The 24,614-nt window shown below is 43.9% G+C and overlaps 10 protein-coding genes across 10 annotated transcripts; 2 read left to right on the top strand and 8 right to left on the bottom strand.

Annotated features, from left to right (window-relative positions):
* Positions 1–986: 986 nt before the first annotated feature.
* On the bottom strand, positions 987–1,889 carry VTP01DRAFT_6547 (uncharacterized protein; the record flags this gene model as incomplete). The annotated part of the gene is made up of 4 exons (XM_069385460.1): positions 987–1,006; positions 1,065–1,392; positions 1,468–1,616; positions 1,679–1,889. 4 exons carry the CDS (start codon positions 1,887–1,889, stop codon positions 987–989), a joined length of 708 nt encoding a protein of 235 aa, XP_069242920.1.
* Positions 1,890–1,925: 36 nt separating this feature from the next.
* VTP01DRAFT_6546 (uncharacterized protein) lies at positions 1,926–3,301 on the bottom strand (the record flags this gene model as incomplete). The annotated part of the gene is made up of 4 exons (XM_069385459.1): positions 1,926–2,355; positions 2,440–2,862; positions 2,927–3,182; positions 3,268–3,301. 4 exons carry the CDS (start codon positions 3,299–3,301, stop codon positions 1,926–1,928), a joined length of 1,143 nt encoding a protein of 380 aa, XP_069242919.1.
* Positions 3,302–8,253: 4,952 nt separating this feature from the next.
* On the top strand, positions 8,254–9,521 carry VTP01DRAFT_6545 (uncharacterized protein; the record flags this gene model as incomplete). Its single annotated transcript, XM_069385458.1, has 2 exons — positions 8,254–8,464; positions 8,530–9,521. 2 exons carry the CDS (start codon positions 8,254–8,256, stop codon positions 9,519–9,521), a joined length of 1,203 nt encoding a protein of 400 aa, XP_069242918.1.
* A 46-nt stretch (positions 9,522–9,567) lies between these two features.
* On the bottom strand, positions 9,568–14,644 carry VTP01DRAFT_6544 (uncharacterized protein; the record flags this gene model as incomplete). The annotated part of the gene is made up of 16 exons (XM_069385457.1): positions 9,568–10,428; positions 10,487–10,623; positions 10,684–11,024; positions 11,085–11,357; positions 11,423–11,494; positions 11,560–11,687; positions 11,748–11,921; positions 11,986–12,181; positions 12,245–12,362; positions 12,427–12,675; positions 12,734–12,825; positions 12,890–12,992; positions 13,053–13,292; positions 13,355–13,502; positions 13,557–14,222; positions 14,321–14,644. 16 exons carry the CDS (start codon positions 14,642–14,644, stop codon positions 9,568–9,570), a joined length of 4,122 nt encoding a protein of 1,373 aa, XP_069242917.1.
* A 123-nt stretch (positions 14,645–14,767) lies between these two features.
* On the bottom strand, positions 14,768–15,980 carry VTP01DRAFT_6543 (uncharacterized protein; the record flags this gene model as incomplete). The annotated part of the gene is made up of 8 exons (XM_069385456.1): positions 14,768–14,877; positions 14,932–15,032; positions 15,094–15,175; positions 15,229–15,352; positions 15,418–15,529; positions 15,586–15,638; positions 15,700–15,784; positions 15,856–15,980. 8 exons carry the CDS (start codon positions 15,978–15,980, stop codon positions 14,768–14,770), a joined length of 792 nt encoding a protein of 263 aa, XP_069242916.1.
* A 181-nt stretch (positions 15,981–16,161) lies between these two features.
* On the bottom strand, positions 16,162–16,907 carry VTP01DRAFT_6542 (uncharacterized protein; the record flags this gene model as incomplete). Its single annotated transcript, XM_069385455.1, has 5 exons — positions 16,162–16,252; positions 16,306–16,471; positions 16,533–16,716; positions 16,779–16,817; positions 16,893–16,907. 5 exons carry the CDS (start codon positions 16,905–16,907, stop codon positions 16,162–16,164), a joined length of 495 nt encoding a protein of 164 aa, XP_069242915.1.
* Positions 16,908–17,850: 943 nt separating this feature from the next.
* VTP01DRAFT_6541 (uncharacterized protein) lies at positions 17,851–19,538 on the bottom strand (the record flags this gene model as incomplete). Its single annotated transcript, XM_069385454.1, has 6 exons — positions 17,851–17,886; positions 17,942–18,094; positions 18,158–19,066; positions 19,127–19,204; positions 19,263–19,358; positions 19,440–19,538. 6 exons carry the CDS (start codon positions 19,536–19,538, stop codon positions 17,851–17,853), a joined length of 1,371 nt encoding a protein of 456 aa, XP_069242914.1.
* Positions 19,539–19,768: 230 nt separating this feature from the next.
* Positions 19,769–20,338, bottom strand: VTP01DRAFT_6540 (uncharacterized protein; the record flags this gene model as incomplete). Its single annotated transcript, XM_069385453.1, has 3 exons — positions 19,769–19,915; positions 19,978–20,130; positions 20,192–20,338. The coding sequence occupies 3 exons, from the start codon at positions 20,336–20,338 to the stop codon at positions 19,769–19,771; spliced, it is 447 nt and encodes a 148-aa protein (XP_069242913.1).
* A 127-nt stretch (positions 20,339–20,465) lies between these two features.
* VTP01DRAFT_6539 (uncharacterized protein) lies at positions 20,466–21,318 on the bottom strand (the record flags this gene model as incomplete). Its single annotated transcript, XM_069385451.1, has 5 exons — positions 20,466–20,645; positions 20,709–20,991; positions 21,064–21,134; positions 21,205–21,260; positions 21,309–21,318. 5 exons carry the CDS (start codon positions 21,316–21,318, stop codon positions 20,466–20,468), a joined length of 600 nt encoding a protein of 199 aa, XP_069242912.1.
* An 892-nt stretch (positions 21,319–22,210) lies between these two features.
* VTP01DRAFT_6538 (uncharacterized protein) lies at positions 22,211–24,415 on the top strand (the record flags this gene model as incomplete). The annotated part of the gene is made up of 10 exons (XM_069385450.1): positions 22,211–22,483; positions 22,552–22,563; positions 22,637–22,717; positions 22,783–22,869; positions 22,945–23,101; positions 23,183–23,510; positions 23,576–23,662; positions 23,831–23,846; positions 23,922–24,225; positions 24,297–24,415. The coding sequence occupies 10 exons, from the start codon at positions 22,211–22,213 to the stop codon at positions 24,413–24,415; spliced, it is 1,464 nt and encodes a 487-aa protein (XP_069242911.1).
* Positions 24,416–24,614: the final 199 nt, after the last annotated feature.

The raw sequence follows: 24,614 nt of genomic DNA, 5'->3' as shown, positions 1-24,614 counted from the left end.
TAGCGCTATCGAAACCAGAAATCTTCTGTTTTCGACCCAACAGGACTGGAGACAATTGTCATGCAGGGCTTTGTGCAGAAATCGTCAATGCTGATAAATTAATAGCTCGTGATTAAGCACGATTGCAGCGGGATAGGTACTCGGATGATAGATTATTGTTGTAACATTGGCCGTCCGCCAGAACATCAGTGAGGTTCTTTCGGCCCATTGCAATATAGTCGACGCGGGGTTCTCAAAGTCCATCGTTTCGTGTCTGGAATTCTGTGTTAAGAGTCAAAAATGTGCGTATCACAAACCCTCCTGTATGGAAAATCTTTGTTGACATGCAACTGCAATTCAGGGGCAAGCCGAAATTGTTTATCACCATATGGTGCATTCTCTGTACTCCCTAACGCCGGGTCCTGATAATGTGTACGAAAACCCTCACAAAATCATTTGCTGAGTATACAAATTCAAGTCAAGTAACATGTCGAACTCCTCCGTCTCGGCTCAGCTTGTAAAGTGTAGATCCAAAGCATTCGAGAATCTAGTAGTATGTACTCCTTGGAAGCAAGTCACATGTACATCTTTCGAGATCTGTAAATATTGTTAAAATACTTCATAATATAGAAGCTAGCGTGCCCCAGATCAGTAGTATCATCTTTGAAATTAAGAGCTCCCGTTCATATCTTCATTAATTACGTACTATTTACAGGGTCTCTTAATACGCCGATGATGGCATTCCAGTATTATCTGAGCCATTATCCAGGTTTTGTAATTACACACGTTTTTCCGTTCTCTTGGGCTGCCATAATCTGGTAATTTCTTTTCTTTTACTGTACAAGCGGACTTGAACAAATATAGTAGAGCGGCGAAAACCACTCAGAAAATCATCTATCTAGTAGCTTTCCTTCTAAATCTTGATGGTATGACTCCAGTCTGGCATAGACTATTGAATATAATTGGTAAAGTTCAGGACCGCAGCGAGATCCCTGTTCCATAACCTCCTAATGGATTTTCTTGCCATCTTGACAGCGTTCGTTCTTACATCTATCGACTTCTCCCATAAGTAACAATATTTATACCGTAGGTATCGAGAGAAAACAGACCGAAGCAACCATGACATATCACTTGTGGAATCTTTGCTCGTCTATAAGGTCTAGGTTTCTTCACCATTTTGAATGTCTCCAAGGCTTGCGCGCAATCAGGACAGAGACTCGATGTTTTGAATTCATCGATTAAATAAACTTGGAACCGTTTGTTGCGTAACATCCTTAATAGACCAATGCCCCGGGCAGGTTCATGGTACTTGTTCATAGTCGAGCTGCGTGCTGACCAGTTTCTAATGATTAAGACAGGATCTTCTCCAAATTGGACCCTTATGGCTTTCGCTAGCTTGTCGTCGGCTTGTTTCTTGTATAAACAGGAACGAAAACGTAGCTTCCGGTATATCAAGGATTAATAGTGTCGTGACATTATGGCGCTGACCTCGTATCTAGTCTTCATGTAGAGCAGAAACTTTGGAATAAACACCGTTGCAGCAGGATGCTTCGACAATTTCGCTTCGCACGCTTTGACTTCGTTCGTTTTGATACGTTGTCTTAGCTTCTTGTACTGTGTAGCTTTTGTATTGATTGCTTTTGTGTTCCTTGGATAGCGACACTAAGCGGTGCCTCAGTGGTGCTGTCCTGATGCATACAATATAGCAGATTTCTACGTCCGGGATCGATGAAGACTGTCCTTGGCTTTATATTTTCCAGAGTCGTCTTGTCCAAATCGTGAATGTATGTGAAATCACTCTTCGTATCAGCTTTCGTTTTCTTTGGCTTGCAACCAAATCCGGAATAGAAATTTTGTTTTAGAATCGATACACCAAAGCCGTCTGTGAAAATAGTTCCTTTGAAGGCCATATACTTGTCAGCGCCTTGATTTTGGAGAGGCTTCAATTAGAAGTTGACAACTTGCTTCCACAGGTCTGAATCAAAGTCGATATTAGTTGGTTTTTTCAACATCTGAGTCGCCAGAATTTTGGTATCAATTTGCATATGCGCTGGGATCCAGGACGTTCGTAACGGTATACACTGGAAAGTCTTGATTTCATAGTCTTCGCAGAACTTGGCTATCATTACATAAGCGAGCGCATGATTCCCAGGTCTTGACTTCGAGTCATAATATACGGAATCCTCGTCAAACTCGTATGCGGCAGGGTAGGCAGAAAACAATGCATCATGAAATTCCAACAACAACAACAACTGGCTTTGCTTTTCTGATGGCAGCGATCCTCGTGTGTTACCGGTAATAAAGGCCTGTTCACATCGTGCGCAGGCTTGGTGACTTGCTTGTATATAGCTTCCTTGATCTCTTGGCTGGATTTGCCTTGTTCGGTCATCTCTTTAGTGATACGCGCTCGATTATCCTTGACTTTGAGCAGCGAATTGATTACGTGACGTAATCGGTTACCGAAGCAATTTTTGATGCTGTTCAAGTAGGCGGTGCAAATGCTTGAACCTTTCATAACGCGCAATCTGCTGTGAATTCGTAAGCGCTTTTCGATTGAATGCAGAATGTTTCAGGTGATTTTTGATGTGCCGATCGATCAGCCCACGATAACGTGTTGTACCATCCGTTCGCGAAGACTTCACTGTACGCAGTGTCAAAGAGAGCCAGACTTCAGCGAAGAAATCCGTTTCCAGCCAGGTCTCCATGGGAAATCGCTCTCCAGGTTCAGTAGCATGTATCTCCGATAGGAAGATGTAGCGAGCAAGCGCGTACGCGTGTGTAGTGATTTCGTTTACAGTGATGACGAGCTTCTCCAACGGACTTCGATATCGCGCTTCCCACGAAACGCCATTGATAGATGACTTGACAGTCATTACCCGTTTCCTGCGCTTTGTGGGTGTCTCAGTGGTCTTTCGGCGCTTGCTACTTGATTTGCTACTTGATTTGCCTGTGTTGTAATATGCAAGCCCATATCAGTGCAAAATCTGGAAAGAAATCTGTATGGCTTACCCGCAATGGCATCTTTGTTTTTGCTTCGCTCAATGGTTCAAGATTCACTCGTACCTGCTGTAGCAATTGTAAATAACTGATGGGAGAAGTTCCAGTATCATAAGTTTGAACTTCGCCTGTTTGCTTTTCAAGTTTCTTTAGAGCTCGTGTCCGGGGTACGATTGGGGTCTGGAAGTCATCTTCGCCGTCTTCAGCTAAAAAGCGTGATATATGACCAGGAAGGGCAGATACTGTCAGCGATTTATATGAATCCAATATGAGTCTGTGAAATAATCATACCTGTTACTGCATCGCTTCCTTTCGTACTGGACATATGGAAACAGGGAAAAGAAAGGGATTGCGTGGCAAATTCGACTACAAAAGCCGTTTAAATCCACGCTTAGTTGCGACATTCAAATAGCGATGTTATTTTGAGGCATCCTTTTGCTACATGCTTTCTTGAAGCCGATGCCTCTTATCATGAAAAGTTGTCAAGTGCTACAAATTATTATCCAACGAATTCTAAATCTAATGTCAGTCATTTAAAACTTTAAAAAATGCTATATTTCTTCCCTTAAGAAGATTTGCTGCTATATATCTTCCCTCATATCTCTCAGAGGATCTACATCACAGAAAGATTTATCTACATCGTTGTTTGGCCTTGAATCCGATCATCATAACCGTAAATTGAACGGGGAAAGTCAGTGCTACCGTACAGGACATGAGTGCCCTTCGTCCCTTTCATTTACGCATACTGTCTAATCTACTTGAGCTCCAGCTCGAAATACGTACGGTCGCCTCTTGTAACACAGCACCGTCGAATTGCGGTTTATTCAGACCTGCGCTCCCATGAAGCATTGGTGAGAGATATAAGTTGGATGTCTCCTTTCTTTCTTGGAAGGGGGCTCTGCCCCTTCCAGACCCCCCGCTCCTGCGGAGGGCTGCCCATGGAATTATTGATGTCTATAATATATATTTTATTCGTATACTTCTCTGTTTACGATATTGCGAGTGGCAGGCTCTGCATTGGTCAATGTGGGAGGGGAAGAAAAACGGATAGAGATGACGGGGAAGAGACGCAGGAAAGCGCGACGTATAGCTGGCCAACAGCATGCTATTCTCTCTTCATCAAATGCCAGCTGTGACACCTTCCAAATCTGCTATTTAGCGTCCCAAAAGGGTTAAAATTCTGGGATGTCTTTTTATTGTTAGTAACAAGCATGTTTCGCTCTCGCTTCGCTCGAGGACGAAACATTGCTTGCTTTTTCCTCGCTGCGCTCGGAAAAAGAACGCAACACAGCTCGCGCAGCGAGCGAGCTCGCCAATCCTAAATCTCTATGTTTTCAGTTAGAAAGGGGTTGTCATTCACAATGAAAATGCCGGGTGTACAGAAAAATAGACCGGTCCTATGAAGATATTTTCTCCCACTTAGTGGTAAGTAATACTACGCTTATTCCATTAACTGATGCGACCGTAACGCTCCAAACGGGCCATGACAGATCGGTCTGGTCCCAAAACGGACAGGCCATCTTCTTAGGACCGCGACTGACGGTCTTACAGCACACGGTCCTTTTATGTAGACCGTTGACCCTCTGTCGAGCCATGTTTGTAAACGTTCATGTCCCCGTTCATTCTAAGCGATTGTTACATATGAAGGCTTACGTAGCACCTTATTGAGTGTTTGCAGTACGTATTTTCTTCCACATGTTCATGGATGTATCTTTCGACGGATCTTAGATCATATTCCAGGTGGTTGTTGTTGTTGCTTTTGGCATTTACTATTAATATTGCGGGGCCACCTTCGGACACTTATGAATGTTTATGTATCTCAAAAAATCCACAAATATCTTGCATTGTGGTATCGCAAGAGCTACATTTTTCTCCGGAACATACAGCTGCTTATGTATGCAGTTATGAAGTCGAGCCTCCCTATGGCTTTCGCTGTGGATATCTCAGCGGCATACTTCTTCCAAACCTCGCACAGCAGAACATCGTAATTCGTTGCAAAATATAAAACGGTCCTAACGGACAGGCCAAAGGATCGACTGGTCGGTCTATTTGCGATGACCGTTACCGACGGTCTTCTACCATCCGGGCCAATATCCTTGACCGTTGCTCGACGGGCCCAGCCCTAAACACTCGGTCAACGGTCTCTTGCCCGACCGGATTCGAGTTGTATGCGACGGAGCTGCCAGTAGCCATACCGATGGATCGATCCCAACATAGAGCAAAAACTGCATTCCTTGTCGTACCCGAGGAGCAGTCCCAGCGTCGCAAAAGCGGGACAACTTCATCTTCATCACGAAAAGGATGGAAAAGCGACTAGCAGTTTCCAGAAATGTGAGTTAGGAATTTTTCAGGGTGGTATTTCAGAATGGGGTTTTTTTTTACTAAGTAGTTAGTGATTTGGATAGAAGAAAGGCGAAAGATTTTACCCATGGTTTGCTGTACGAACAGCATTGAGCGGGTTGAACGGGCATAATCTACTGATTTTGCGACTGTGGTCTGTTCTATTGCAATGACTGCATCGCGTCCATCGTGACATTTTCAGTCAATTGGAGCGGAATTGGATTCTTTCTCAGTCTCAAAACTCAAGAACCAAAGGTCAAGGATAATGGATTGCAGGAAAGAGCAGCACGAGAGGTGGAAACATCACGGAAAGGATGGAAAACCGAGTATGGTTTCCAAAAGTGCGAATTAGGTATTTTTCAGGAAGGTGGTACAGAAAGTTGTTTTTTTGTAAAATAGTTAGTGATAGAGTCTGTGTTTAGAGATATAAGAATATTATTTAATGCGGATTTCGCTGAAAAGCTTTTCATTACGGGAAACAGGCCTAGCGATCCAAGTGCAGAGAGCGTAGCGATCGCTTAAAGCACTTGTATAGAAGAATTGGCAAAGTTAAATTACAAAGACGGCAATACAATCATTTTTTTCAGGAGCAAGTAAGATGCACAGGAAAGAAATAAAGTAAGAAGGAAGGATATTGAAGAAACAAAGACTTTGATGAACTGTTTGTATTAAACTGAAGAATCATACTGCATATTACTTAATGCAAAAAGCAATCCCGGAATTCAACGGGGGACCTCGGCCGCATCTAAGTTTTAGTAATGAATACTCTTGCCATACATCGGTGCATATGGAAAGGAGCAAAGCAGGATTTACACCCAAAGGCCGCCTGTGTGGAAGCTACTCCAGTTAGCGTAAAGTGATGCTGCTGGGCTAAAAAGCCCAAGTGGTTAGAACTGAGTATTCGATATTGGGCGTTGGATCTTGAAGCAACTCACCGTGGATAATAAGCAAGGGTAATGTTAAAGCAAAACTGTAATAAGCAAATGCACCAGGATCAGGACAGATGCTACTTCTGGGACAGCTGAATGAAGTCCTCTGGGTGCCGGTAATCCCAGATAGTAAGTATAACAAGCTTACCGGGGTGCAACGAGAAACGAAACAGAGCGAAAGTACAGCGTGATTATATGCTCTCACGTAATATAGTTTCTGTGGTGTACAGTGCTCATTATATCTGAAGACCGTCTGCAAAGTTTCTATCACACGCTGGCATGGAGCTTATCGGTATAAAGCCATACTGCAAGCCTGATCAGAGCCTTCTCTATAGAAATACTCTCAGCACGCTTATGCATTCAAATTAACAGCGTCGAATTATTTAGTTCTACAAGGAGGCTTTTGATAACAGTGCGCATAGAAGATACTTCAGACGGGTAGTATACAGTGACAACCTTTAAATATTCATATTTATCCTACCAGTCAAGAGAAAGAATGTTATAATGCCTATCATGCATTGATGGTGTTGTACGTTGACCAAAGATACAGCAACAGAAGTTGAAAGAGAGAGGAAATGAAATAACTGTGAGACTCTTGTCAGGTTCTTCATCAGGTCACCACGCCTGTATATTTCCTTCAGATCGGAGATGATGTTATAGGTCTGTTTTATTTTGCTCTTTGTCTTTTACAACCTCAGATACCACATAATAGAAGCAAGCAGCACAAATGAAAAAGGAAATGAAAGCCGCTCGAGCCTCTTTCCAGCCGCATTGAGAACATTTATGAGCAGCAGTAGGTCAAAGTTTACTATTGATGTATGCTATCGTTGCGCTGAAGTTAATCTTTGCCAGTGGCGGGAACAACGAGATAGATCCGTCAAAAATACAACATGAACCTCCTTGAGATAATTGTTAAAAGGGACAAGTCAGTCTTGTGAGATAGGGTATACCTTTGTAATGATCGATTTCTACAACACTTATCTTATTATATTCTATTGTAACTTTTAGATGACGAAGTCAATGGACCAGTTACACTTCTTGAAATACTTTAAAATATATAAATGACTCTATATACTGATACGACTGCCCAAGATAATTTTTTTATGTCAAAAACAGAACCAGCGCTTGGTACCGAGCCAGACAGATGGGAAAGATGAAACTGCCAGCGACTGCAAGACTCTTTACTGTGTCGACTCTACCGAAATCACAATGCATATGTATGCGAATGTCTGTACCAATTACTTGTGCACAATAGCTATTTCCCCTTCCGCGTGAGCTGCATCAGGTATATCTCTTTTGCGAATCCAAACAATTTGCTCTTGACTTTCTTCTTGATGTGTCTGTCCACAGAATAAGATTGAATCCTGACAAAGTTATACATGATAAATCGTCTCGTTTGAGACGTTGGTCCTCTCGTATCTTTGAAGCATTTTTCCATCAACTATTCCAAGACGACGGAAGGGATCTCATCAACGTGTTCTAGAATGTCTTTCACTCAGGATCTGCGGGCAACCACTCTTTCTAGGCTTCTCCAAGAACCTGTCAGGATCTTGCATATATACCGTTTGGAAATATTTCGAGGATGGTGGGAAACAGACATTCTGCGTAAATATATTTCATTGTCACACATAGAGATTATGCAGCATTGATGTGTAAGCTCGTCGGACAAGAATGACTCACGCAGTGTCACTTGGCGCATTTCAAAAAGGGGAAGTCGGCCGCACGTTGCTCCTTTCTTTCGTTTATAATACTTCTTTTTACTGAAAGCGCAACAGCAACAACTATTTACTCTTGTTGTTCCTGCTATCGACAAGAAACCGTAGTCGTACTTGCTTTATGTACATCCACGCTTTTGAAAAGTGCTCCGCCGATTACATCTGTGACCAAAGTAAGTCGTCATAAACTGATAAAACATATACTGAAAGAACTTAAACTGAAGCCTGGTGGAAAATGCTAATCTTTCTCCACTTTTATGACAGTCTGGAAATCCTCGGGAAGTTTCTAAATAATGAGCGTGATAACGAATGCTATACGTCAGACATCCTTGAAAGCGTCAATCAGGCTGAAAACTGGTCAAATTTTCCAAGGCATCTCGTTCGGCGCGCATACGAACTGCTTTGGCGAAGCCGTTTTCACAACATCGCTTGTCGGCTATCCAGAATCCATGACCGATCCCTCGTACAAGGGGCAAATACTTGTATTTACGCAGCCTCTTATTGGTAACTTATACCTAAACTTTCCATCCATCGAAGCGATGCTAAGACTAAGGAATATATATCGGTAGGAAACTACGGCGTGCCATCACAGGCCAAAGATGAGTTTGGACTCTTAAAATATTTTGAATCAGACAGGATTCAAGTCTCGGGAATCGTTGTCAATGATTACGCTGCGCAATACTCTCATTGGACAGCTGTAGAGTCTCTCGGTGACTGGTGCAAGCGCCACAGCGTGCCGGCGATCTCAGGAGTCGATACGCGCGCCATCGTGCAGCTGCTTCGAGACCAGGGATCAACGCTTGCCCAACTCGTTGCAGATGACGACGCCGCAACTTTGCCCAACGGCGGCAATGGTGTGATTTTCCCTGATATAAATGCCAAAAGCTTGGTTGCCGAGGTCTCGACCAAAGAACCCATTTATTACCGAGGCACAAGGAAACACAATGGTGATAATCCAAAGATCATGCTCGTCGACTGTGGAGTCAAGCAGAATATAATTCGATGCCTTGTCAGCCGCGGGGCAGATGTGCTCGTTTTGCCGCATGATTATGACTTTAACCAGATAGCTGCACAGTACGACGGCTTGTTCATTTCCAATGGGCCAGGAAGTCCGGAGAAATGCACCGCTACCATCCAGCATCTTCGCAAGGCGATCGATACATTCAATAAACCGATATTCGGTATCTGCATGGGCAACCTGCTGCTAGGAATGGCGGCCGGCATGAACGTCTACAAGTTGCCATTTGGCAACCGCGGCCACAATCAACCCGCCTTGCACGTCGAATCAGGAAAATGCATGATCACGTCTCAGAACCATGGATATGCTTTGGACGACCGGGTGATGCCTGCAGGCTGGAAGAAGCTCTTTGTAAATGCAAACGACCGCTCAAACGAAGGTATTCGCCACAAGACGCTTCCAATTTTTTCGGTCCAGTTCCATCCAGAGGCCAAAGGCGGACCCCAGGACACGAAATATCTTTTTGAAGAGTTCATAGATCTCGTCCGAAATGAAAAGGCAAAGCGATTACCACGACAGACCAACACAGCCGTTGCCATGTGATTAGGTTGATGTTACCGGCAATCATAATCTCTTCATTATTTCCTTGCTAACGTAAAAACACACTATGAATCTTGTCAAATTCAGCAGCGCTCTTAATAACTATCCTACGTCGTCCCTTGGTTGCTGGCAGGGAACTTAATACAGGTATCTGAATCTTTGCCAGGGACTTTGATAATAGATTTGATCCCTGTTGTTTTGTAGAAGGAGTTGGCAAACGGTGGTGATCATGTTGTAAAGTATCCATTTTAGTACGAAGCTGTTCGCTTCGTTGCTTGAGGGTATATAGCACGGATTGGTGTGATTGGTACTGGTAATCAGGCAATTTCTTCCTGCTCTGCCATTTGCCTCCTCTTCTGTCGCTGCTGAGTGCAACAACCCTCATCGATGCTCCTGCAACTCTCATGTCCTTTACAAGAGCTCTAGTCTCCACTGCAACCGATCTAAGCAAATCCTTGGTTTCATCGTTCTGAGCTGTTGTATCTTGTGGTAGCTTCTCAATCTTGAGAGAGCGAGATAATTCGATACTCTTCAAGTGCGAATTCTCGGCTCGTAAGTAACGAATTGCTGCTTTGAGCGTTTCTACTTGTCCAGAAACCTGGACGTAGCTGCCTCCTTCCGCTGAAGTCTGCACTTCTGGGACAGATTCTTCTTCAGCCTTCTTGTTTGCTGACTGCCGTTTTTCTTCTAGCTGCACATCTGCCAGTTTCTTGAGTCTAGCGTTCTCCTTTTCAAGCGCATCGAATTCTGCCTGCAGATTCTCAATCGCTTCCGCGTACACGAGTTCTTGACTCTGTGATTTCTGTAACGACTCTTCCAGAATTGCTATATGCTCAACTTGTTTCTTAGCTGTCACCATACGCTTCTCCAGCAATTCAACCTTAACATTAGCTTCTTGCAAAGCTTGGTCCTATCGGGATGAAATGAGACCTTATTGCTCTAATAATCAAAGATAATGAACCTTATACCTTCAACTTGACATCCTTGATCAGTTTCAGGATCTCTTCCGAATGTTGCTGCAACTTGCGCTCCATATCGTGGCTCACAACAACCTCAGCTTTCATATCAGAAGCTCGTTGGATCCAGGGTGCAATACCCGTGGTGACTATTGCATTGCATTGTGAGTTTACGACTATTCTCAGACGTTCCATCTTTTTAACCTTACTTTTATCCATCTTATTGTCATTTTCAACACGAGTGACAGTGGTGTTCAATTCGTTTGTCAAGGATTTTAACGTCCTGAGACATCCTTCCCACATTGTACTCTCGGCAATTTCCAGAATTTCGTCGGCTTTGCTGTAAACAATCTGTTGGATAATGTTCAGGTTGATCTCTTCTCTGCTTCCGCGCTTTGTATCGACGTAAGATGCGATCTGGCGGTAAACATCAAAGCAGAACTGACTGAGCTTGGAGCTGATAGCATACAACGTTCTGAATCGATGCAAATGTTCTGACTTGAGCATAAGGGCTTGCTCGGACAGATCCTCCAATTGTCGGATCAACTTCCTAAAGGTAGAAAAGTCTATCAGTATCAAACCTATGTAGCCATAAAATGTTACTGCGTACTTTGCAATGAGCTTGCTGTTCTTTGCTTGACTAACAAGTCGGCCAAGCGGTTCGCTAAAGTCCATATCAAGCCGTTCTTGACCTTCAGAGATGGAAATACCCTCCTTCTTGACAGCGTTCTCGACAGTCTGCTTAATAAACGTCAGCTCCACTGTCATGCGGTCTGCGTTCAAATCGAGCGCTCTGGTCAATCCAAAGAATTGGTCTACAAGGATGCTCTCGCCATTCTGGACCAAATAAACATCTGCCAAATGCTCCAACTGAGCAATCATCCTATTTTTAAGAGAGATATTAGTTATTTGACAAAACGTTTTTCCTGCAAATTAGGCACTAATTACCTCTGCAGATCGACAATGCAATCATTTTCCTTAAGCTCATCGGTACGCAAGAGTTCAACGATACCATTCAATCTGGTTTGTGCAAGATAAATACATCACGGATAGCCAATATGGGTAGGCTTGTGCAAAATTTATACCTTCTTTCTGTACCAACTAGGTCGTGGAATACTTGTCCCATTTTTGTGAATATGTCAGGGCTGCAATGCATTATAAATGTAACAAAACGTTTGGCAAGGTCTCCCAACCATCCTGCTCTTTGACGCATCTAAATGGAAATTTTGGATAAGCTGACGTAAAATCAATGTACCTGAGCATTTTCGTTTACCTCGCACACTACAACTAGGCTCTCCGATACTGTGTCCATGATTTTTTCACTAATCGGATGGTTCTGGTCCAAATGCTTGATAATGAGTTCGGATTTGAACACCAAGCGTTTGAACAGCAAGAGACACGAGATTGGATCATTTTCGGTCTTGAAGAAGGAATCAGGGAGATAAGGCTACATAACAGCGATTTTCATGAGCATTCTCGAGTCAAACAGTTTCAAGTTCGGATAATTATACCTGGATATACGCAAGACGATCGTTCGCTTGAGCAGCTTCCAATTTTCTCAGCTCGAGATCGATGGCCTTGGCTTGCGCTTTCATAACGGTAGTCTGAAGTTGCATATTAAGGGACATCATAGCCTGAGATTGACTGCTGAGAGAATGCTTTTCAGAAAGTTGATTTTGTTCCTTGTGTCGCAACTGTTCCAGATCGCTGTATCATATGTAATATAATGAGCAGGTGATAATTAAGTATTTCAATGGGGTTTAGTTATACCTCTGCAAATTCATAACCAGTTCTCTGAACTGGTGAATAGTCGCTTCATAGTCTGCATTTGTTTCTTCTGCTGATCGGATTCTTTCCAGCTGTTCTCTGAGTAGCATATCACGATGATCTACAATGAAGTGACAATAAGCGATCCGTTCAATTGTGCTTGAGAGGTACTGGTTGCGACTTGCCAATTTCTGCTTGCAGTTGCTTTTCAGTTTCAATGTGATTCTCTTCCAACTCATCCGCAAGCTCTTTGAGTGCCTCCAAGTCTTCTATTGCGGCTTTCATCTCTTCCAGCTTTTCCTTCAGAGTCAAGTTTTGCTCGGTAAGTTGTTCAACAAGATCTTCAGCACCCAATGCATCATCCAATCGTTGTTTGAGATCGTCGATTTGTAACTCTGCATGTTCCAGCTTGTCCTTGACCTTTTCATATTGCACTAGAGATGTATTATAAGGTTCTAACTTGACATATTCAGACCTGCAAATTAATTTTACCTTTATATTCTTCGAGCTCATAGTTCTCCTTTTCAAGTGCCTTAATTTTTCGATTGAGCTCAGCTTCATGTTCTGTGGTAGCATCGCGCAGTCTACGTTCCAACGTAGATGATCATTGGCATCAACGTCTCTTGAATGCATGAAATAAGAATTTACCGCATAAGAGCTTCTTTCAGGCGTTCATTGTGCCTTTCCAATTGTATAACTTCGAGTGGCGAGCGCTCATCACCCTCCTTTTCTGGTGCTCTGTTCAATATATCTAAAATGAAACCGGATTAGCGCATTGAATATATCCAGTGTTCCTTTCCTATATCCTTGCCTGCTTCTTTTCGGAGTACATCGAGATCCACGCTAATTTCCTCGATTTTGTCCTTCAGGACATTAACTTCCTGCTGCAAGTTTTCGGCGCGTTCTTCAGCGACCTCTTTATCCAAGGTCATCATTTCAAGCGACTCGAGAATATCCGTGTATTTCGATTCAAAAACTTCTCGTTCCGCGTTCGATTCCTTGAGTTCTCGCTTTGTTTCACGCAAATCCTTTTGCAACTCGGCAATCTTATCTAGCAGCAGAGCGAACAAAAGTTAAAGCATACTTTAATCACAGCCGCTATTGCTTTCTTACCTTGCAACTTGTTTCGTAGCGTTAAAAATTGCTCGGCTTCTTCTTTGACCTTTTCATGCTCTCGTTGCCGCTCACGATCTTCCTGCCTCTTCGTCTCCAATATCTTGAGTTTCAACCTCAATTCCTCGTAATCTTTCATAGGCACCATCTTGTATGATATCAGCAAAAAGATACAATTGTAGATATCCATTGTATAACTAACCTGTTCGGATTTGCTAACAGGCATGTTGGGAGCCAAGGAACCATACACAGAGCTTGGTCGCGAGTCTTCAGGTTGTTGCGTTCCTGGAGATACAGAGACTGGTTTTTGTTGCTCCTGTTCTTCTTCTTCCTCTTCTTTCTCCTCGCGCCCATTTATTATTTCTTCTTGTGTCTCACCCTTTGTCTTCTCTTCCTCTCTATCGTCGTCTTCCTGAAGTTCTCCTTGTTCTGTATGTTGCCCTAGTTCAACGACTTCCTCGTCACGGGAAGGTGATGTCTGAGGTTCGGATGTGCGTCCTACACGTGATGCTAGGATTCTACTGGCACGTTGCGATGCTGAACCTTGGGTGCCTGACCGTGGACGTTGCTGGCCTTGCGGCTTTGCCCTGGTTCTCGTGGTCATGGTAACACTGCTGGTCGGTGCCACATTGCCTCGAGCTGATGCAATCATGGTTCCAGGCCGCCGCAAACCCGTGGCTGTCGGTGGGGATTGCTGTTGAAGTCTAGCAACTCTCGATTTAGGCGAGGAAATACGAGAAGGAAGCAAAGTCGAAGATGGTGACGGGGTGCGTTGCTGGGCAGAACGAGCGGCCGCGAGTCCTGGGTCCTGTGGTGGCGCAAAACGATCGATACTGGAAGCAGAAACAGGCGAGGTCATGCCATCATCCTAGATAGCATGATACGAAACTCGGTAAAAATTGCGATTCTCCCCCTCATAACGATATATATGTTTCCAAGTAAAAAAAAAAAAAAAGAAATACGGACCTCACTTGTGGTGCTGCTGGTAGACGGTGTCGACGGTAATAGCTTCACTTGACTAGGACGAACGAACACACCGTGATTCAAGCGACAATCAAAGTAACGTTTTCCTTGAACCACACCGCTGTTCTTGCCAGTAGGCTCATCGAGCTCGATACCTATCCATTTGCCTGTCTGGAAGCTTGTCGTTCCAGCGTAGCGGATGGTACCAATTTTGCCCTGGACCTGAACGCGTGCTCCAATCCTCAGATCGTGGTCATTAGCACCGACGATGTTGTTACGCTGCGAGTCTAGCACAGATGAACGTCTGTAACGCTCGGTTGCTGACATCAAGTACTAGTCTGCACTGGCGCTCGTTTTTATATATTTAAGGGGTACAAAAAAGCAATTGCAAAAGAGTCGACTTCAAGATCGTGCTTTTTCTTCACTGAGAGAGACGTTATTATTTCTGTGTTACTCTGCATTTGCAAGGACGTGATCAATAGCTTCAACAACCGAATCAAAAGCTCTGAACTTTTCATCCGCATTCTGCTCATCGCCTGGTCGATATTTTCCAGTTTTCACTGTAGAAGCCATGCATTAGCTCTTGTTTGATCAATCTATTGCTTTGTACTTGCCTAAAAATCTATGGAGTCCTAGTTCCAGCGCACCGCCGCCGAGGTCATTGTTTGCATCGTCACCGATAATAGCGACATTTTCTGGAGAATCTTGCATTCCTCTGTAAAGTGCTGTCAGGGTCTATTTCTTCAAGCATGTTGTAGGATGCTATTCTCTCTTACAGCTGTTTCAAGGCCAATTCGAAGAAACTCTTTGATGGCTTGCCAACCACAGTAGCTGTCTTGCCGGTAGCATATTCCAGAGCTGCACCGGCCCACGTCAGCAACAAGGCAACTAAGTGACGGAGCTGTAACTACCTTCTACAAATCCGCCTGGGCCTAGTGATAGCTTCTCATCCTTATCTGCAAAGTACTTTGCCTTGTGGACAGCAATCAGTTTAGCAGAAGAGTTGTCCATCAAAAGACGGAACGCTGCGTTCATCTGCAGCAGCAGACTTCCCATTAGCAAGACTCGTCGACAACATGACCACGGATAGAAAAACAAACCGTATCGTAACGAAATTTGGAAGGTGCGAGGCCCACCACAACCGCATTTGGATCATGCATGTCTAGACCCGCAAACTCGTCCAGCGCAGCATCCTCCATCAAAAGTAGGGGGCTACGTGGTGTCAAGAAACACGATAATGTAGCTTGGAAAGGAGTCCAAATCCTTACCGCAGGTTTAGACTTTCCACTTGATCACGGCAAGCAGACAAGGATGTGAAGACCTAGTGGTGGTTAAATACGTCGAGACCTTGGCTAAAAAGATAAATCACGATTATTCATTACTTCATGCTCGTCAATATTGAATCCGATATCGTTTAGTTTCTCCACGAGCCGCCGCGAGGACGTTTTCGTCGTATTAGTGGCAAAGCTACGACGAGGATATCGAGTTGAGCTATGCGACAACTGGTCGTTGTTAACTTTTCCTCGCGTCAAACTTACCGGAAAGGTATGTTGCTAGCCTTCAGTCTTTTGACGGCCTCAATCGCACCAGGGATTGCCTTTGAATCGATGTGAATGGTGCCGCTCAAGTCAATGAGCAACGCTTTCACTTGACTGGTTGCCATCGTCTAGAGTGTGTCGCGCACAGCAGGGCTTTCTATCTAGGGAGGGGGGTCGGTGGTGTCTGGGTAGTGGAACAAGGTTCAATCGTGTGCACCGACCCGCAAACAAAAAACGTCATCTAGCACCAGGGCAACAAAAAAGCCATTTTATTTCATGCAACAAGGAAGACTATAGTTATTGGATTTACAACTCGCCGCTGTTGGTGATTTCAATCTTCTTGCTAGTGCGGCCAGTGGGAGAACCGAGCTTCTCGATAGCCTTGACAACGTCCATACTACATCCTTTGTTAGAATCCAAGCCTAGATTATCATCCAAGATCTCCCTTACCCTTCGACGACGTGGCCGAAGACGACGTGCTTGCCATCCAACCAGCTGGTGGTGACGGTGGTGATGAAGAACTGGGAGCCATTGGTGTTGGGACCAGCGTTGGCCATGGACAAGATACCAGGGCCGGTGTGCTTGAGAGCGAAGTTCTCATCCTCGAACTTGTTGCCTATGTGTACCGAACATTAGCGTCGGATTTTGTCATGGATGTCAGATTGTTTATAACTCACCGTAGATGGACTTGCCACCAGTACCGTTGAAATTGGTGAAGTCGCCACCCTGGAGCATGAACTCAGGGATGACACGGTGGAAGATGCTGCCCTTGTAGCCATAGCCGTTCTGGCCAGTGCAAAGCTGACGGAAGTTTTCAGCAGTCTTGGGGACAACGTCCTTTCTCAATTCCATAACGATACGCTTTTTATTGAGAGAAGACAAACGTCAGCCATGAGCAATGTACACGCGTTGCACCAACTTACGCCGAGAGGCTGACCGTCAGCAGAGACATCGAAGAAAACCTAGAAGTAATACAGTGTTGTTAGTCCATCCGTCTTTTGAGTTACATCTTTGAATAGCTCGGTCGCTGGCTTTACCTTGGGGTTAGACATGTTTAGAGCAAGCAAAAGAGTAACGAAAAAATTTCGCGAGGAAAGGCAAAGTAGGCTGCTTTTGATGTCGGAGTCAAATCTCTCGACTGACTTTTCCAAGCCCTGAGAACTGCCGATGGACGCGATGATTGCTAGGACGGCGCAAGGGTCAGTCAATCTATCGTTTCTGCTTTAATTTCGTATGTGCACTTTTCCCATCCTTTCTGAAAGATGTTGTATGTATATATTATCAAGTCTGAACTGTACTAAAGATCGTACCTCCGACAGTTACTACGAACGATGTCTCGGCAAATGATGCCGGGTTGTCTTGCCATGCTTGTTTGGAGCGCGGTAAAACTAAGCCGAATTTGGAGGCACCGTGCCCTCCGCAGCTTACCAACTTGATATCACCTGTGAAACAAGCAATCTGCAAAGCGACCCCGTTGTGAATATGCTGGCGTAGGCTTTGGGCAAGGAGATATGCTTAAATATTAGAGGTTTATTTTTTTTCTTTTTTTTTTTTTTTTTTGTTGCCGAATGAGCAAACTCCTCTTTTCCGCGTGTTTTGGGGCCGCCGTCTTAGTTGCGGCAGGAAATCGTGTGGCTGTATGCAGATCATGAAATGCGGTGTGCAATAGCCGTTCCCACAACATGCAAATTGAGACAGTGTTGTTTTCTTTCTTGATTCTCCGTTTGAGCACCTCGTAAAAAATAATAATAATAAATGATGCCTGTTGGCAAACAAGTTTTGCAATTTGGTTCTGCCATGGTGACACCAATGTATCGGAGGCTTTAGCGTGAGATTCCAGCACTTTCTTTTTGGATCTTCTCCCGCAGGGGGAATGCAGAAAATGCACTGATGGTGCATCGATCCATTGATTTTATTGATACTTTGTTTGATTGGAAGCATGAAATAGATATGGAATTTGTTACAGCATGGGCATAGATATGACTTCGATGATATTTAGATATATTGCAACTCTGCCATTGTATCCATAGTCTGTAAAGCCGCATTTAAAAACCTCATTCACTCGATTGTGTTGTACATTGTTTACCTTTTCGCTAAGCAGAGTGGACACATTATGTAGGCAGCATTGTAGCATCTCCGGAAGTTGGTCCTCGTATGACCTTGACGAGGTATCATCGATGCTTGAAAGGGACATTAAATGTTGAGCGAGTTTGTATGCCAGACGGTAGTCATCTTGTGTCTATATAGGAACATTCATGAGCCAGTTAATCGAGAAAGCTTTAGAGGTATGCTTTTTCCCTACACTGCGCAGTTGTTTTTGTAGCTCCTTGACCTGAGTCTCCAATCTCTCAGCTTTCTCCTGAGCAAACTTTTCTCGTTTTTGTATCCGCCGTCTGCGCTCGATCTCTTTACCAAGTCGATCCTTGATAACTTCTATCTCGCCTTTCAATCTGGTAACTTGAGCTTTGAGTACAGCGTCAGCTTCGTCCAGTTTTCCTTGCCAATACTTTTGTATGTCAGATGCATCCTTGGACATGGACGCTTGCATATCTTGTAACTTATTGTTCCAAGCGCGTTCAAGTTCCTTCACGGCATCCTCGTGACTTGCTTGGGCTTTTCGCAGTGCATGATCGACGGCAGATTGTCTCTCAATCTGCCACACTTCCCTTTCTGCTTCGAACTGTTCACGGGTTTCCGCTAGGGTTGCTTCATAATCTGAACGCATGTTATCTAGCCTTGCTTCATGCTGCATCGCTATCTGATGGTTCTCGTTCATGAATAACTCTCGCATTCGCTGCATCTCAGTCTCATGATTTTCCATCATATTTTGGAGCTTGGCTTTGTGCTCTTGCTCGATATTCTGTAACTGTTTCTCGAGCTGGAGTATGCGTTCATCCGTGGCTTGCGGCTTCTCCTCTAGACGATTCTTGAGTTCATCGATCTCCGTTTGCTGTGCTTCGCAGCGATATGTCAACTCTGCAATCTCTCGCTGATACTTTGGATTGTCATCCTCTTGTGATCCACAGACGTTCGCCTTGAGTCGTACTAACTCAGCATCCTTGGCATTCAAACGCTCCTGCAGGGCTGCAAGGCGCCGTTCGTGCTTCTTCTGTTCTGTATCTAATGCATCATCGTGGCGCCTTCTCGCTTCTTGAAGCTCCTCGGTATAATCCAAACGTTGCTGCTCTAGCTGCTTCTGTAGAGTCTCGATCTGATATCACCAGTATGAGTTCTCGCTACTCCTCGAGCTACAGTTCAATTTTGCACATGCCTCTTGCATCATGTCGCGCTCGATATCCTGGATACGTTTCTCCCACAATCCTTCCTTCATTTTAACTTCACGTAGCAACTAGGAAATATGAATGAACTTGGCGGCTATCATGGAGAAAACTTGGCATCCAACTCACACTCGCAGTATTGCGTTCGTATGTTTCCCTATCTTGTTGCAGTTGTTTCTCGAGTTTTTCAGCACGCTCTCGATACTCTTTGTGTTCTGCCAAGATCTTTGACGGGTGGTGGTTCATTAGCTTTCAGCACAGAGCGAGGAGGCTTTTGACCAAATTTATCTTCACTGGACCCTTTACCGTTACTCGCTCCACCTCCCAGTCGTGTATAGGAGCACCAGGACCCAGTGTTAAGGTACGTTCCTGCTGTGGTCGTGGCCGGTCAACCGATTGCTGCATTGTTTCGAAACAAGAAAAGAAAGAAAAAGAGAGAGGCCTGTACCACGAGGACACGGACGGCTCCACATTCCGAGAGATAGAGAGCGCTATGCTCGGACCCGGATTCGTTGCAGCAACCCCGTGATTTGAACAATAAACATGCAAATGATGTACTTTTTTACAGAAACCATCAAAAAAAGAAATGAATGCAACAATGCAAGGGAATGTATACTATCTATCTAAATATGTGATTACTCTTCTTGTTCCATATCTTGGTCTTCTCCTTCTTCTTCCTCCTCTATTTGATAGTCGTCGTCTCTTGGCAGAGTGGTTGCAATAATATTAAGCATCGAATCCAGGTCTTCTTCCCCAAACCGTTCTTCGCATTCTTCAATGATCTAATGCGGGATATCAGGAAGCAAGTTCCATATTATACAGTGCAAAAGAAAAACTGAGTTACCAAGTAAATATCTACAGTACTTCGCGGCCGAAGGTTCAAAATTTGTAGTTTTTCTGCGCGTGTAAGTTCAAATTGAGAGAACGCCTCCAAAAACTGCTGCACTTGCTCTGGAGTCTGTGTACTGCATGGAGTGTTTTTCAGATACTCGGACAGCTGCAACAGGATCGGCGTGATTAGGCATTGCTGTCAAATCCACTCTGATCAAGGAATGTACCTCGTGTTGAATAGTCAATAGATTCTCGGGGTATACACTGTCTGGATCCTGGGCTTTTGTTTCATTCTGAACTTGTTGTCGTTCTTCAATTAATCGCAGCACTTCGTAATTGCTTAACAATGCTGATTGCGCTTTTATTAACTGCATTTTTCTCGGAAGAGGAAGGGGGATTTGCGGAGAAAGGCAGCAGCCGAGGGAGTTTCATAATGGAAGAGCAAAGGGTCGTGGGTGGTAAAAACAGGGGATATGTCAGCAAGCAAAATTTTATAGAGAGCTATGTAGCTTCAGCTTTGGATGCATCGTAAGCAGGCATATCTGACGATTCCGGAGCGTGATGTTCTGCTACTTGTTGATGTGCAGAAGGGGAAGCAGCATTTTCAGGATGAGAAGCATTGTATGATCGCATGGCATCCTCGTATTCAGAGAGCTCTTTGTTGTACATGTCATAGTATTTCTATTTTGTTTGATAATTGATTAGGTGATATGAATAAATCGCCAGGCAGATCTCTGCGCTCACCTGCTTTTCATCCTTTGGTAAATCCTTCCACTTTTGCGCAAGGATCTTTGTAATGTCTCCCAAACTTTCATTTGGGTACTGATCCTTGATTTTATCACGTTCAAAGCGGCAGTACAAGAAGAACACATTTCCAGGTCCTTTGGGCGCATTTGGATCCTTTTTCTTTTTTGGTTTTTCCACTCGTCTCCGTCGAACTGGTGCCTTTTGCCACAGGGCTTCATCGTGCGAAGACGCTGCATCCGACTCTTCTCCGTTCTCTTTACCAATCCGTTCGAGTAGGAACCTATATCATTCATATGGATAAGCTACAAATGGAATATCTGACATAGTTCCCCATCCCCAAAATAATACTTGCAATCGCTCCAGTTTCAGTCGGTGTATACTCTTTCGTGCCTTGTAGATTCGCACATGAAGTACATCATTCTCCTGTTGAGTTGCTCAACCTGTTCAGTCTTTTGATCTCAAGTAAGAACGTGCGCAAGCTGGAAATTGTTACCTCTTCGATCTCGCGGACTCGTCTCTTCAGTTTCTTGTACTTATTCCGCAATTGCTCTGTAAAATGTCAGGAGACTGTAAACCGATGCAAGGGGTATGTCGTACCTTCGTTCATCGCGCAGTCAAGGAATCGTGAAAAGGTCCGTCGTGAGTTAAGGGCATGGATATATCCGACTTTTTGCTTGAACGACAAGAGAAATTGGATGCAGCCCTTGTGAAGCGGGCATCCTCGTTTTGGGAATTACCGCTCCCTGCATTTAACAGAGTCGCAAAGCTGTGATAATACTCCAAGATGAGAATAGCATAGATATACGAATGCAAACATTCTGTGTGCCACTTACATTATTGAATAGTACAAATGGAGGTCGATCGTTATTACCTTAAGCGTCAGAGCTTACTTCCGTAGAAAATGCAGCCGCATTTTCCAAGTCAATTGACCTGATATGTCAATCTTCTAGAGCAGTTTCATATTGCGACAGTCGAGCAGATGATTTTCCGCACAATTATGCACCTTCATTTGTATTCAAGATTAATAATGCATGGTACATATTGTATTCGAAAGGACTTACTGCTACAATGGGGTCGTTCAATTAATGCCAGCTACAGATCTTTTCTTGCATCAGTGCAGTAATTTTTGCATGCGCGCAGCTGTTACAACCATATCTAAATACATTTTCAAACACGGCGCGCAAGTTCGGCCGTGTAACAGATCCCTGAAAGGTTCACGGCAACAGGCTGTCTTGGTTGCTTGGATAAACAATAGTATTTAGGATAAGTATTGAATGGAAAACGTTTACCGACATGATAACGGCGACACTACCTTGATGGTCCCTTCCTGGGTGCTTGGGTGACTTTTTGCTAAGTTGTATCTTCTACTCGAATACCGGCTGAACTATTTAGCCAGGTTTCTGTCTATATATATCCTTCAACGTAGCATTTGCTATTTTGTACTTTTGAACATCTTCCCCGCCCTCCTTCCCACAAACTGTCCTTCCTGAGTTGCGTTCATGTTATCTTCTAGTATCAAGCGCGTCTATGAGAACTACGTGCTACACAGCTCTCGCAAAATTCAAGTTTTCTCACTAAGCGCTGCGGTTCTGTTTACTACGATATACCTTGGATATCGCCAGATAACGGTGCCACCAAAGAATCTTCGACACCTACCGTGTGTAAACAATCTTCGATTTATATGGGCGCTCTTTTCAAAGTGGCCGATTCACGATATCGCGAAAAAGATTACAATCCCTACTGCACTTCAAACCGAACATGGTATCTATGTCGTAAGTTCATGCCGCTCCTGTGAATATTCCACCAGCAGGTCAAAAGTTTACATTCCGTTGTGATCTAGAGATTTGATCAAGTATGACTGTATCCAAAAAGTCCCAAGCATTAAATTATCCCCAACTAATATTCAAAACGGAATGGCTGGATAGTTAGAGTACAGAATCCGATTGCTGCAAAGAGATTCTTGCTCAAGACCGGCAAGTTCTATAAATTTTCCATCGAAGCTAAAAGTATATTTGAATAAATATTCACTGGCCAGCATGTAGATATATTTCAAAAACCTGGGTTTCAACAGCGTCATGTGAAAACATTGGTGGGCAAGTTCTTCCTGGGTCGAAATATTTTAATGTTAAACGGAGAAGAGTGGAAAGCACAACGTAACGTAAGTAAAAAGAGTATGAGCGACGGCTTGCATTGAAAATACAGTGCTCTAAAGGATTGAATTCAAATTATATAGATCGCCAATCCCGCGTTCCACCGATCTATGCCAGTTGAATTGTTTACGACGCTGACGCACAAACTTTTCAAGACAATGGATACTATGGATGAGACTGTTGATTTTCTGGACCTTACGACACGCTTCGCTCTCGATGCTATTGGACTGGCAGAATTCGGTAATTATTTTTCGGAAATATGATGCTTACTTTACAAGCAGTTACTGAATGTTGGTCTCTTGTCTGTATGCACCTATGTAGACTTTGATTTCAACTCCACCAGGATCCAGAAAATGAATGGACAAGCAAGTACTCGGTGCGTTAATGAAAATTTGTTCGACTCGATATTCTTCTTGTTTCCGTTCTTGGAAAGCAAGTTTTTAGGGGCATTTCCGAAACGTCGAAAAGTACATCGAGATCTTGACGACTTTTTAAACGATATGGATACCATTATCGCGCACAAGCGCAAAATTGTGAGTGATGAGAAAGCAGCACGGATAGAGAAGAAAGAAAGCGAAAAGGATCTGTTGACGCTCATGATTGAAAGCGAAAACAAGGGAGAAGATGCACTCAGTGACGGGAACTCAAGGTAAACAAGCAGTTATCATTGTTGACACTCAATAATAGAACGATTTCATTGAGTGTACTCTACAGAGCAATTTGTGCTTGTTCTTTATCGCCGGCCACGAAACTACCGCAAATGCTTTGGCGTATGCCGTCTATTACATGGCCATCAATCCTGTAGGAAGATGCTTGATCGAGGATCCGTGCGAAGAACCGGGGCTAACCAACTTTGCTATCGCAGGATGTCCAAGAGAAGGCGAGGCAGGAAGCTTGAAATGTCCTTGGCGACGGCAGCGAAGATATCTTCCCTACGATCGAGCAGACCAAATCGCTAACTTATTGCAGTTGCGTTATTAAGGAGGTACTTTCATAGAGATGGTACTATACCTTTAGACTTGACAGGGTCTTGTAACATCCTGATGATTTTATCATTTAGACACTGCGCCGAAGCAATCCCATACAGTCCATGGTGGCTAGGACTGCTGCCGAGGACTCGGAACTTGATGGAGTTTTTATTCCAAAGGGTACCAAAGTAGCTCTCGATATCCGTGATATGCACAATAGTCCTCGTATATGGAAAGACCCCGAGACGTTCAATCCAGACCGCTTTTTGCCTGGAGGAGAGGCAGACCAGTTGGCTGGTTCTGGCATGGCATGGCTTCCGTTTAGCAATGGTGCACGTCAGTGTATCGGTATGAACTTTAGCCTCGCTGAGCAAAAAGTACTTTTGCCTTTGCTGCGTAAATTTTAATAGACCGCTACCTAGTAGTACGCAGTAATCCAGCCTAACACGACTTTTTTCTCTCTATAGTTCGCAGATACGAATGGTCGTTACCAGAGAACTCCATTCACAAGAATGGACTCGTTACAACTAGTATGGGGTTTATCACAACTAAAAAGCTTGAAATCACCTTTAGAAAACGTCATTAGTCAGCCGAAATCGACCAATCTAGCCGTGACAATTGTATATTTTATTCATATTTATGCCTTTCTATATCACATTTTGAAATAGCCTATCCAGACACGTTCCTGTTTAATAAATTACATATCTATAAAATTATTCGAGACTGTGGCTCAAGCGAATGTAAACGTGAAATAGTTGATATATTTCGAAAGAGTGCCTTTTTTG

The sequence above is a fragment of the Rhizomucor pusillus genome (genome assembly GCF_041956525.1).
Source record: "Rhizomucor pusillus strain CBS 183.67 unplaced genomic scaffold VTP01scaffold_3, whole genome shotgun sequence".
Taxonomy (NCBI): domain Eukaryota; kingdom Fungi; phylum Mucoromycota; class Mucoromycetes; order Mucorales; family Lichtheimiaceae; genus Rhizomucor; species Rhizomucor pusillus.
This window is presented reverse-complemented; position numbering and strand designations above follow the sequence as displayed.